Below are 13,216 nucleotides of genomic sequence, written 5' to 3' on the forward strand. Positions count from 1 at the left end.
CCAGATGTCACAGGAAAATGCTTTTTCTGATGCTTAGTAACAGGCTATTGTATTTCCTTTTTCTAAGCATGGAAAGGATTCCAAGATTCATTAAAACAACTGTCCAATTGCTTGGAAAAACTGTCTCTGTAATGCCCTAGAGACAATGGTTAATGCTTGTCTTGCTTGGTTTCCTGAATCAAACAACCTTCTCTCAGCAACCTAGCATGGGTTCCAACAATAGCTCAACACCATGGACCACCTGATTCAACATGAAACATCAATCACAGAAGCCTTTCTCAAAGGACAACATCTTGTATCAGTATTTGATTTTGAGAAGGCTTATGATACAATATGGAGGTATGGCATTTTGCGAGACCTTCACTTACATGGGTTATTAAAACTTTTTAAGGAACAGGTGATTCCTAGGTTGTGTAGGTGTTTGACACTTTCCTGTTCTTTTTTCAGGGCTGTAACAGGTGATTCCAAGGTTGTGTAGGTGTTTGACACTTTCCTGTTTTTTTTCAGGGCTGTGTTTTGAGTGTCACACTTTTTAGTATATAAATAATAATGCCATCACTGAACAACTCCCTCTTACTGTTGCAAAGAGCTCTTTGTCAACAACTTTCACATCTCGGGTCATTCGCTGACAATGAAGTATATTGAGCGGCAGCTACAGGTTGCCCTCAATGGTTTACTGAAGTGGACCACAGCAAATGGTTTTAACTTCTCTCTCTCTAAAACTGTTTACATGCACTTTTGCTGCCAATGGCATATTCACCCTGATTCTCTACTCCATTTCGGTGAAGTTGTGCTACTCATTGTTCTGGGACAAAGTTCTTGGGATTTATCTTTGACCATAAGCTGACTTTTATACTACCCATCAGTCAGCTACAAGTTAAATGTATGAGAGCACTGAACATCCTCCCTGTCCTTTCTTCCACCTCTTGGAGTGGATCGATATTCTATGCTAAAGATATATTGTGCTCTTATTCAATCAAAACTAGACTATGGGCCACTGGTCAATGGCTCTACCAGGACCTCAGCCTTGAAGATGCTAGACCCCTTCATCATCAGGAGCTTTGGCTCTGTACTGGGGCTTTCTGCATTTTCCCAGTTCCAGGTTGTACAGAGAGTTTCATGAACCTCCTCTGCATCTCTGCCATTTGCAACTGTCTTTACTCTATGTTTTGAAACTTCATTTCGTATCAAAGCATTCCACCTGAGGTTGTGTTTTCCTTTCTCAGTGGACCATGCTTTTTCAGAACAGAGGGTCTGCCATTGCTCCTTTTGACCTTCAGCGCAGTTGGATGGAGTGGGTCTGTCCTTGGATACAGTCACCTTTTGGCAGTTTTCTTTATACAGAAATGACAGGCTGTGTGATGGACAAATGCATGGAGGGGTGGCACTGTAGGTTGATCAGCTTCTGCCCACCCTGTCTTTGCCACTCAACACACCCTAGGAGGCCATAGCCATCCGTATTTCCTTGGGTCATACTATCACTGTTTTTTCTCTCTACCTTTTGCCTGGAGAGACATATGATCAATCAGACCTTGATGCTCTCATTGAACAGTTGTCATCTCCGTTTTTCATCCTGGGGGACTTTAATAGACATCATCCTCTCTGGGGAAGTGCTGATATTGATAGTAGAGGTTGCTCTGCAGCGCATATGCTCTCTCAACACAACCTTTCTCTCTTCAATACTGGTTCTTCTACTTATTTCCATGCACCTAGTCAGTCCTTTACTGCTATTGATCTCTCAATTTGCTCCCCTTCATTAGTTTCTCAATTTTCATGTAGGTTTGACAATAATCCACGAGGCAGTGATCATTTTCCCATAATCTTGAGAGAGACTGGCCGTGGTTAATGCCACCCGACCCATGTGCCCTGGTGGAAGTTGGATCAGGCAAACGAGCTCTCTTTCACTGCTCTCACAGAATTTGATCCTGCAATTGTCTGTAAGCCATCAGTAGATGACTGTGTGGCAGCAGTACCTGACTGTATTATACAAGCAGCTGCTCAATGTATTACTAAAACCTCAACACATTTTCCACTATATCCTTGTCCATGGTGGAATCCTGCCTGCCACGTGGCACAGAAGACTAAACAACAAGCCTGCAATACTTTCCGTAGGTATCTCGCACTCTCGAATCACATCACTTTTCAGCCGGCCCCATGCACATGCTCGATGGGTAAGACATAAAAGCCATAAGGAATCTTGGATTTAGTTCACAACCAGCATATCTAGCCAGGTATCTAGCACTTCTGCTTCATCTTGCACCTTTTTTAGCCATCAAGACTCACAGAGCAATCACCTCTTTCCTTTCGAGCTGACTGTCTTTATGGCTATAATTGTCCCTTTACACTGGTGGAACTCAAACTGGCCCTTCATCAGTCTGGCAGTGCATCAGTTGGACCTTATGATATATGTGCCACCTATATCTGCTTCTCTTGCTATTCTTCTGATTGTATTTAACCTGATCTGGCAGGAGAATGTTTTTCCTGATGCTATTGTCCTACCTTTCTCTAAGTCTGGGTAGGATCCAGAGATTCCTTCAAATTACCATTCAATTGCTTTGATGTGCTCTCTCTGTAAGACCTTAAAGAGGATGGTTAATGTTCTTCTTGTTTGGTTCCTTGAATCAAACAACCTCCTCTCGCCAATCTAATGTGGGTTCTGATGTCAGTGTTCTACTATGGACCACCTGATGTCACTTGAAACGTCAATCAGAGAAGCCTTTCTCAAACATCTTGTATCAATATTCTTTGACATTGAGAAGGCCTATGATACAACATGGAGGTATTGCATTTTGCGATACCTCCATATATATGGGTTACATGGCCATTTGCCCTTTTTTTTTTAATTTTCAATGGACAGGAGATTCCAAGTTTGTGTGGGTTTGACACTTTCCCTTTATATTCTACAGGAACTTGGAGTCCCTCAAGGCTGTATTCTGAGTGTCACACTTTTCAGTATAAAAATTAATGCCATCACTGAACAACTCCATTTTACCATTGCAAACGGGCTCTATGCTGACAACTTTCACATTTCATGTCAGTTCTCGAACATGAGGTTTATTGAGTGGCAGTTACAGATTGCCCTCAATTGTTTACTGAAGTGGACCACAGCAAATGGTTGAACTTCTCTCTCTCTAAAACTGTTTGCATGCACTTTTGCTGCCAATGGAATATTCACCCTTACCCTGAACTTCGTATCAGTGAATTTGTGGTGCCTGTGGTCCCTCAGACAAAATTCTTGGGGCTTATCTTTGACCATAAGCTGACCTTTATACCACTCATGAAGCAGCTGCGGGTCAAATGTACAAGAGCACTGAAGATCCTCCATGTCCTCTCTTCCACCACTTGGGGAGCAGATCAACGTTCTATACTAAAGATATATCTTGCTCTCATTCAATCGAAACTTGAATAGATCACTGATGAACCTTCTTTGTACCTCTGCTATTTGCAACTGTCTTTACTATAGGCTTTGAAACTTCATTCCTTATTAAAGTATTCCACCTAGGGTTGTGTTTTCCTTACTTGGTGGGCCATACTTTTTCAGAACAGATTGTCTGCCATTGCTCCTTTTGGCCTTTGTATTCAGGCACAGTTGGATGAATTTGGTCTATCCTTAGATAACATTGCTGTATCCACTGATCAGCCCAGCCCACCCTGGCTTCTTACAGTCTCCAATTGTGACCTATCTTTAAGTCATTTGAGAAAAGTAGACCCTCCTGATTGGAAATACTGTCTGCTATTTGCTGAAGATCTTTTGAACTATCCTTCCATTCATATTTATACAGATAGTTCTAAAGCAGGTGACTCTGTGGGCTCTGCTAGGGTTTGTTGTGGTTTAGTGGTAGTGTGCAGAATCTCCTCTACAGCTTCTATGTTCACAGCTGAACTGTATGCCATTTCTCTTGCCCTGGATCACATAGTAGCTAATCAGTACTCAAATTGCACTATTTATACTGACTCCCTTAGTTCTCTACTGGTCCTAGAATTGCTTCACATTTGTTCACACCCTGTTTTTGCCAATATTCAAAACCAACTGGCCCATTTATCTTTAACATCTACTTCTACCCAGTTTTTCTGGATACCGGACCATATTGGTATTTGCGGGAACGAGCTCTCTGACACTGCAGCTAAATCTATCTGCTCTGGCACTGTCACCAATGTGCCTGTCTCATATATGGACTATGGTCCTGTATTCAAGGCTCGGCTCCATGCCAGCTGGCAGTCGACTTAGAATGAGCAATGCAAAATCAAGCTTTTCCAAATAAAACCCTATATTTGACTTTGGCCTTCTTGCTTCCTTGAAAATAAGAAAGGGGATGTATTTCTAACTAGATGACTACACATTGGTCACAATTTTTTAACTCATCATTCTCTTTTATCTGGGACTGATGCACCAGTGTGTAGTTTGTACAACACTCAGATCACAATAAGTCACATTTTACTTTCTTGTTATTATTACGACTCTCAACGATGTCACCATTTTAAACATGTTCTGTCCCAAGGTTTGTCCATAGTGTTAGTGTTATTGGTGATGGTGACACTTTTCACCTGTCTTTAGTTTTTTGAAGGCCATTAATCTTTTTAATGCCATTTAAGTTTTTTTAATTTGTACAGTACACCTTTTTAATGTGGCTCCCTTTTAAAAATCATAGTTCATCTAGTTTGACTTGAAATTAGAAACTTGCCATAACATTAAATTACTTGGAACCAGGACTGGAAAGCCAACTTCAGGTGACTTACAGTGGTTTTTGTACTTATCTGTTAATCTTTCTGGTGAGTTATAATTATTACAGTTACACTACAGAAAGTCCTTTACTACTTCTACTACCGTAATTTTTCTCTTGACGTTGTAGACTAGATGTAAACATTGGTTTTATGCTGTTTGTTTTTTTTAAATTTTGTTTTGTGTTACCTGAATTTCCTTTTATGAATTTTACTAAATTTGCTTTTAACTTTTTACCAAATGTTTGGTGCAGATAGCCTAGCAGCTTTGTGCCATAAAACACTAAATCAACCAACCAACCTTAGGTTTTGGAGGTGAGTGTTGGACCCACATTGTTGTGGGGTACACTGTCTGTCAGTTATAACCTACATTCACCAGTCTCATTTAACAATTTGCCACTACTTCATGTGGAGTTATACCTTGCTGCATATGAAGGCTTGTTTAGAGCATGACAGTCACAGTAGACTTAATATATGGGTTGTGGTTGGGTGCTATAGTCATGTGAGAAAGTTAGGACACCCTATGCAAGCTGTGTATATTTGTAACATTTTTGGATATATAGATATTTAATCTCAGTTTTAACAATACTGAGAGATTATAGGAATATAACTAAACAGTTAAAACTTAAGAAAAGACTTTTCAAGATATTCTGTAAATGTAATTCTACAAAAATGCATATTCTAACTCAGGAAAAAGTTAGGACACCCCCGCATTTATTCCCACTTAAAATGGCTCATCTCACACACAGGTGTATTACACTATGTGCACATGATTAGAAGATTGTTACTCAGCATTTTGAATGAGGCTTGCCCTATTCAAACCTCAGACATTTAGTTTGGTGTGCTCCTGACTGTTGAAGTGAGAGTGAGCACCATGGTGAGAGCAAAAGAGCTGTCTGAGGCCTTCACAAAGAAAATTGTAGCAGGTTATGAGTCTGGTAAGGGATTTAAAAAGATCCCAAAAGATTTTGAAATCAGCCATTCCACTGTCTGGAAAGTAGTCAACAAGTGGAGGGCATTCAAAACAACTGCCAACATGCCCAGGTCTGGTTGCCCAAGCAAGTTCACTCTGAGAGCAGACTGCAAGATACTAAAAGAGGTCTCCAAAAACCCTAACATGTCATCACGGGACTTACAGCAGGCTCTGGCTACTGTTGATGTGAAAGTGCATGCCTCTACAATCAGAAAGAGACTGCACAAGTTTAACTTTCATGGGAGGTGTGCAAGGAGTAAACCTTTGCTCTCTAAAAGAAACATAAAGGCCAGACTGAAGTTTGCCAGAAAGAATGTAGACAAAGACCAGGACTTCTGGAATAATGTTCTTTAGACAAATGAGTCCAAAATTGAATTATTTGGACACCAGAACAGAGTACATGTTTGGCATAAACCAAATACAGCATTCCAGGAAAAGAACCTCATACCAACTGTGAAGCATGGAGGTGGAAGTGTCATGGTTTGGGGCTGCTTTGCTGCAGCAGGACCTGGACAGCTCACAATTATATAATCCACCATGCATTCTACTGTGTATCAGAGGGTGCTTGAGGAACATATGAGTATCTGTAAGAAAATTAAAGCTGAAGCGGAACTGGACCTTGCAACACGACAGTGACCTAAAACATACCAGTAAATCCACCAAGGACTGGCTGAAAGCTAAGAAATGGAGAGTTCTGGAATAGCTGAGTCAAAGCCCAGAATAAAAGTCAGCTTGCAATAAAAAACAAGTTTCAAAAACTTTGTTTCTGGCACCATTTGAAGAACATTATCATTGGTTAATAAAACCAAAAGAATAGAAAGAGAGACAGGAGGTAAATGGTGCATCATCTCGTAATAAATATTATCAGGTCTGACTGATGTACTGCTGGACCAGTAAAGAGTGATCTTCAGTTTTACCATGGTGGATGGGCAGTTGTAATCAGAGATCCACCACCTGAAAGGAAAATGTTCATTTCTCCCCCTGAGTCTTGATGGCTAGGGGAGGTAAAAAGAGCTGGAAATATAAGAAAAACTCTCCCCTAGGGTGTTAGCAATATCAAGGATATTATCAATTACTTGACCATCAGAGAACAAGACTGAAGGAGGTTGGGAAGTGTATAACCTACTGACCTACCAAATCTTGTCACATACAACTTTGGGGCTGGTGAAAATAGAGACACTGGAGATGAGCTTTAATCCAAGATTCTATTTGGCATCGATGCCTGATGTACCAAACATTGGCACAGGCCTGCTGATAAATGATGTGATTAGAAAGAGAGGAATATTGTCAGAAGTTCTCCCAGGACTTCCATGAAAGAGTATACCATGGAAAACATATTGAAGTTGCAGGAATAGAAGAAGCAGCTGTCTGGACTATACAGTAATTCACTTCTCCCATGCAGTTGTCAATAAATGGCATATAGATGGCAGGATCAAGTTCTAAGAGAATGGTGAAAGAGGGCCAGTTGTCCTGATCCAACTTCCACCATTGCACATGTGTTGGGTGGCACTGACCATGGCCAGTTTTTTGCAAGATAATGGAAAAATTATTACTTCCATGTGGGTTACCCTCCACACCCCAAGAAAAATAATAATAGAGTGATGGCTAGCAAATAGATAGATGTATAGAGTAAAAGACTGGCTAGGTGCATAATAGTAAGCAAAAGACCATTGCTGAATAGAGAGAAGTTATAATCAGAAAGTATATGCTCCACAGAACGACCTCTTCCATCAGTGTTGGCACCACCCCAAAGAGCAACTGATCTAAAAGAATGCCAAGGTTTGACTGATGGTAAGTCTTTCCTGAAGACAGGTAGATGAAACAAATTGTGAAGGTATGTCCTAAAGAGAGATGAGTTGCCAGAGCTTTAAGTGAAGTAGCTAGCACAGATGTGGAGAACATGTACTTAGTGACCAAGAAAGATGCACCTCCATGGGTTTTACCATCACACAATCTGTCTTTCCTATATAGGAAAAACTGCTGAAGGAGGATGGCAATGGCAGGATGGAAGGAAAGTTTCCTGTAAGGAGAAGCAGACTGGATGATATGAATCAATTGGGGCCTTAATATTGTCCAAGCTGGAACATAAGTCTCAAAAGTTGCACTTTATCAGTGTGGCCATTGTTGTTTAGTAGCAGAGAGCTCTTTGATTTGTAACCATAACACTTTCAGAAGACAGAGATTTGTCAATCTCCATGGATCCTGCACAAGGTCGAGTGGGCAGATCTCTGTCAGAACATGATGAATCTAGTGACTGTGTGACTGTTTTGCACCACAGGGCTAATGGAGAGGCACCCAGACAGACACCAGAAACACAAGTAGGGACAGAGACATGTCAACTCCTTTTATTACAGAAGCCAACAAAGTCTGAAGACAAGATGAAAAAGACTCTTCAGGATTAAGGAGGCATGGGAATGTTAGTCTGCGCACTCACTGAGGTGGTAGAGTAGAAAGCAGCAGCATATGTCTTTGATAGTGAGGAAGACAAAAGTTTCCATGCGTCAGGATGGGATATATTGTTAACAGTTCTTGTGCTCTGTACCTCTTTTTCTTCAATCAGCTTGGAACAAGAATGGGAATAGGAAGGGTGGCAGTCATGGCAATTGATGGCCAAATCTTACAATGTAAGTAGCCTGCCTTCACAGATGTGGAGAAGTGAATGCCAAAATGAGAAGGCATGTAGGCAGAAGTACTCCATCTTTGTGAGTAAAGATATGTTGCATGGCTGAAATGCCTTAACTAGAAAGACTGGTTATAATCTCTAAACCATGAATATTAAAAAGATTCCTCTCAACAATAACTTCTTGATGTGTTAAGGGTAGCATGAGGAGTAACCTGAACAGAAAATCCTCAATAGTCTCGGACTTCAAGAGGAGTTCAGTGTGTTCTTTTGAAGTTTCAATCAGGATGTCTCTAGATTTTAATTTTTGGGCAGATTTTAGAGAGCCAGCAAGCCTTTCAGTAATAAAGAACAGTGACATCTGCCCAAAGGACTTTTCAGTTAGTGGGTGTAAAATGAGGAATTGAGGTACATCTTTAGTGGTAGCTTGAGACTAAGTATAAGAGCCCTCCAAGAATGGTTGCCTACCACTCAAGTGTTGTCTAACCTCAGCAATGAGTGGGTGAGAGGTATAATAAACCATGAGAAAAAGAGAAGTATAGTGTTCACTGATCCAGTCTCCCCATGGAGGTATACAAGTAGATATGCTGCAGAGCTAGAAGCAAAAAGCTCAACAGCAATGCCAGGGTTTTGTGGACTCTTTACCCAAGTGCCAGCATCACACACAAAATCCACGACACCTATTGAGAATGTACAATACTGCTACTCAGTTGACCCTAGCCCCAGAGGACCACATTATTGGTCCTGGACGAGGGGTCACCCATCAACAGGAATTTAAGGCCAAAGTGGTGTGTTGGTATTGGACCTCTCAACTACCAAGATCCTCCTCACCTTGATGGGTCACCATGCATAGGAGACATATGGGTGGACATTCATATCCCAGAGGGGGCAAACTGAAAAAAATAGAACTTTCTCTGGGAGGTTCCTTTACCACATGGTCATTCACACAGAGGAGGTTTTGAAAGAATAATCTTGCTTCTTTTTTATTAAGTAATTTGATTCTTTAAAGAAATTTAATGTAAAAGCTGAAAGACATAAATGCTAATTTATCTTACTAATAGATAAATTGTATTTCTAAAGGCTCTTGCAAGAAATTATTTACAACCTTTAATAGAAGTAAAATCATAGCACCTTTTTGCTCTTTTATGATAAAAACTATAAATTATATAACCATTGAAGCAATGTTTCTGATAACCTACATATCGATCACTATTTTAAAAATCTGTTATGTCAATGCAATTAATAAAAGAATAATATTTGCAGAATATTTTCATCACATGAAACATTGTTATTAGTACTTTGTTTCCTACAGTTTTGAAGCTTCTTATACAGGATTACTCAGGTTTATATAACACTGCTTGAAGGTTGTACTTGTCTGCACTGTGCTACTACTTTTACTTAGGATGCATTAAATTGTTGTAGTCATACTAGTGTGATATTTCATCACATACACAGGTCTGGTCATTACAGACAAAAAGGAAGAAGGTATGTTTGTTTCAGATGATAGTTGAATCATTCTAATTTAGAAACACCAAGAACATTTCATATTTTTTGATTCATAGACCATTACAGATCTTTAGTAAAACTGTTTTTAACTTACTACTCTTAAAATTTATATTGCAGATTTTGATTTGCAGACTAAAATTATGTAAATTGTGTGTCTGGCATATTTTAACTAGTATTCGTTCATGTTTTTATGAATGTCTTATCTGAACCTTACACATCCCAGGAATATTGCATTTAACTTGTGATGCACAGTGTGTATGAAACTGAAACAGAAGTATGTACCTAGTGTTATATAATCATTGAATTTGTTATAAGCCCCTTAGAAATCTAGTTTTTACATAGATGCAATTTGTTTAAGAAAATAAATTGAATAATGTAAATGTGCTTTTCCCAATTTTCAACTGGAAGCTTATTCATTATTAAAAAATTATCTCAACATATTAAGTTTCTAATATGCATCTTCTATCTATTCAAGTTACACAGGCTTATGTAACACAATTTAAAGGTTTTACTTGTATACTTCTGGCTTGTGTTTGGGACATATCAGATTGTTTTAAGGTCATGCCAATTTAATATTTCATTAAACACAGTGGTTACAAGGTATGAAAAAGGGAAAACCTGATAATTTTAGACATAAGAAGGATGGATTGATTGTCAGTTTTAGATGACAGTAGAACCATTCTAGTTTATAGTTTTCACTATGTAGAAGAGTAGTCAAAAATAGCTTTTAACCATAACTTTGAAAGAAACTTCTTGCTGTTATTAAAAACTTGTATTTCTGTATTTAGGTATGAACATGTATTTAATCGTTAACTCAGATGTCAGACAGTTTACATTTTTAGAAATAAACTAAGAACATTTCACACATTGATAAGTATATCATTACATATCTTGAGTAACTGTTTATAACTTTCTCCAAATTATGTAGTGCACATTGAATTTGTAGACTGAGCAAAAGATTGTGAAAACTTTGTTGTATGTTTTAGCTAGTATTTTGTTTTTATATACATGTTTTATCATAACCTTACAGACCCTAGCAATTTTACTTGTATGCACATGTGTGAAAAAAAAGGAAGCAGTATGTATTTTGTGATATATAATCACTGAATTTCTTTTAAGTCTCTTAGAAAAATAGTTTTCCCTAGGTGTAGTTAATTTGTTCAAGAAAATAAATAATTTGAATGTGTTTGTCCAAGTTTCTGTGCATAAATTTCCAGTCTAAAGTTTATTGAGTATTATATAATTGAATTTGATAAGACCAACAATCACTGAGAGTTAATTGGTTGATAATAAGTTTAGATGTCTATTTAACTTATCGTGATGAAGTACTAAAAGTGATTGGTATGTTATAGTATTTCCAAGCATAAGACATTCAACATGCAAGTTTAATAGAAGAAGAAGAAACAGTATGCAAATAGATGAGATTTCTAGATGAGAAAATCAGGTGGGGTGGCATAACTCTATTCTTTATTGTGTTCTAAGGCATGAAAAATCATTATTTGAAGTTCAGAAAAACAAGAAGTCTACCTATCTGTGCTTATAATACAGCAAACAATATTAATGTGCTCTAGTGTTTTAAAACCAGTGTAATGTGTCAGAATTATAGTACTATTTGTTAAAATCAAAACCAAACTTGTTCAGTATTATCATTTACACTGAATAAATATGAATTGAAAGCTAAATAATTAGTTTAAATTATTTATATAAATTTTGGTTTTGTTTTTATTTTTTAAAACCTTAATTGCAACTAGTTTGGGATTATATGGTATTTTTGTCAGCCCTGTTAGCAACTATGTAACATGAGCATGTCTAGTGATGTATATTCAATCTTGCAACCTTCAGGTTGTGAGTTGAGTGTCCTAACCATCAGGTCATACCAGGCTTGAATAATATAGTAACTGAGTTTAGTGTACTACTTTCAAGAAATACAAAATTAAATTTGTTTATTTGCACACTGAAACTAAAGTGCACATAAACAAGGTAAAAAGTGACAGTAAACATTTACAGTAAAAATTGTTTATTTAAGTAAAAACATTACGATAATATATCATATGATCATATTCGATTACAATTATAGGTCAATTTTTAAGGTATAGTGTCTGTTTGAGTGTAATGTACAGAATATTTGAAATGATGTTATTATTGTAACCAGAAAGTGTTTTTTGGAGTTGAAATCTGAGGGATGTTGATGAAAGTTGGAGTGAAATTTGTCAAGAAGCATTTATACTTTAGGTTTCGAATAACAGATTTTTGGCTGTGATGATGAGAAAACCCACTTGAAGAGAAAAATATATGTAAAAATGGCTGGTGTGGGGAGAGAAAGCTCTATGTAGAGGAGCGAACAACTACATAGAGCTATCTCTGCCCATACCATCTGTTTTTTTCATATATAGATGTTTTGTACCAATATCTTTTATTTTTTCATTGTTTTTGTAATAACCATTTAATTTCTAATATTTTTATTATATTTAACAGCTTAGTTTGAAATTTTCACATATTTGATTATTTTTCAAATTGTATTTTTCTTGTCAGATGATTTGTGTTCTTTATACAGGGTGTTAGGAATGTCACTGTGCACTTATATATTTATTAACAGACATGTTTCAGTATAGAATACAGGAGGTAAATATGAATAACAATTATAAACAATGTTGAAAGTGACCCTCGTTGGCATCAGTATAGGCTTGGATCCTTCTTATTTTGTTTCTAAACACTGCTATCAGTTGCTGGCTTGAAATGGACTGAATAAAATATGATTACAAAACTGCACAGTGACTTTCTGAACACCCTGTATAAATTTGTGATTGCTAATTCTTATTACAAATATTTCTTTGCTGTAGATACTAGTGATAAAAATGTACATAATTAAAATTTTCAAACCATTAATTTCCAAAGAAGAAACAATATATCCTATTTGTGGGCATGTTATGTATTCTACATTTTTACCAATTAAAATTATTTTTGTATCAATTAAATATGAACACTTTTCATATAAAAGTACTAGCCAATTATCTTTAAAACCCTTTTGCTTTTCAAATAATTTGAGTATCTGTAAAATATTGCAGTAAGACTCGTGTGTATCAATAACCAGGCATAACATCATACTTGTAATGACATTGTCTTTCTTACAAAGTCATCATTAGAAGGAACAATAGAAGTAAGTTTTACCTCTAAGATAAAGAATAAATTTTTGTGAACAATTTGAACATTTATTATAAGTAATACAGGAAGATTTATTCAGTATATATAGCTAAGAGTGTGTTGTGATTGCAAGAATATTTAAATTGTTTCTACATTTAATTGTAACAATGCTGAGGTGTGGTATTAATGTGGTATACTGAGAGTTGTTAAGAAATAATAGAAAGGTTAAATTAATCAGATTTGGTGATCACAATACA

The 13,216-nt window shown here is 37.2% G+C and overlaps 1 protein-coding gene across 3 annotated transcripts in view; it reads left to right on the plus strand.

Annotated features, from left to right (window-relative positions):
- Positions 1–13,216, plus strand: part of LOC143230325 (apicoplast pyruvate carrier 1-like) — a 124,851-nt gene that overhangs the window by 17,799 nt on the left and 93,836 nt on the right. For 2 of the 3 annotated variants that reach the window (XM_076463680.1, XM_076463677.1), the window contains exon 3: positions 11,171–11,262. The exons of the other annotated variant lie outside the window; for it this stretch is intronic. In XM_076463680.1, coding sequence (XP_076319795.1) covers positions 11,237–11,262 — 26 coding nt within the window. In that variant the 5' untranslated portion in view covers positions 11,171–11,236. The remainder of the gene's footprint in view (positions 1–11,170; positions 11,263–13,216) is intronic. 3 annotated transcript variants of the gene reach the window in all.

The sequence above is a fragment of the Tachypleus tridentatus genome, chromosome 10, assembly GCF_004210375.1.
Source record: "Tachypleus tridentatus isolate NWPU-2018 chromosome 10, ASM421037v1, whole genome shotgun sequence".
Classification (NCBI taxonomy): Eukaryota; Metazoa; Arthropoda; class Merostomata; order Xiphosura; family Limulidae; genus Tachypleus; species Tachypleus tridentatus.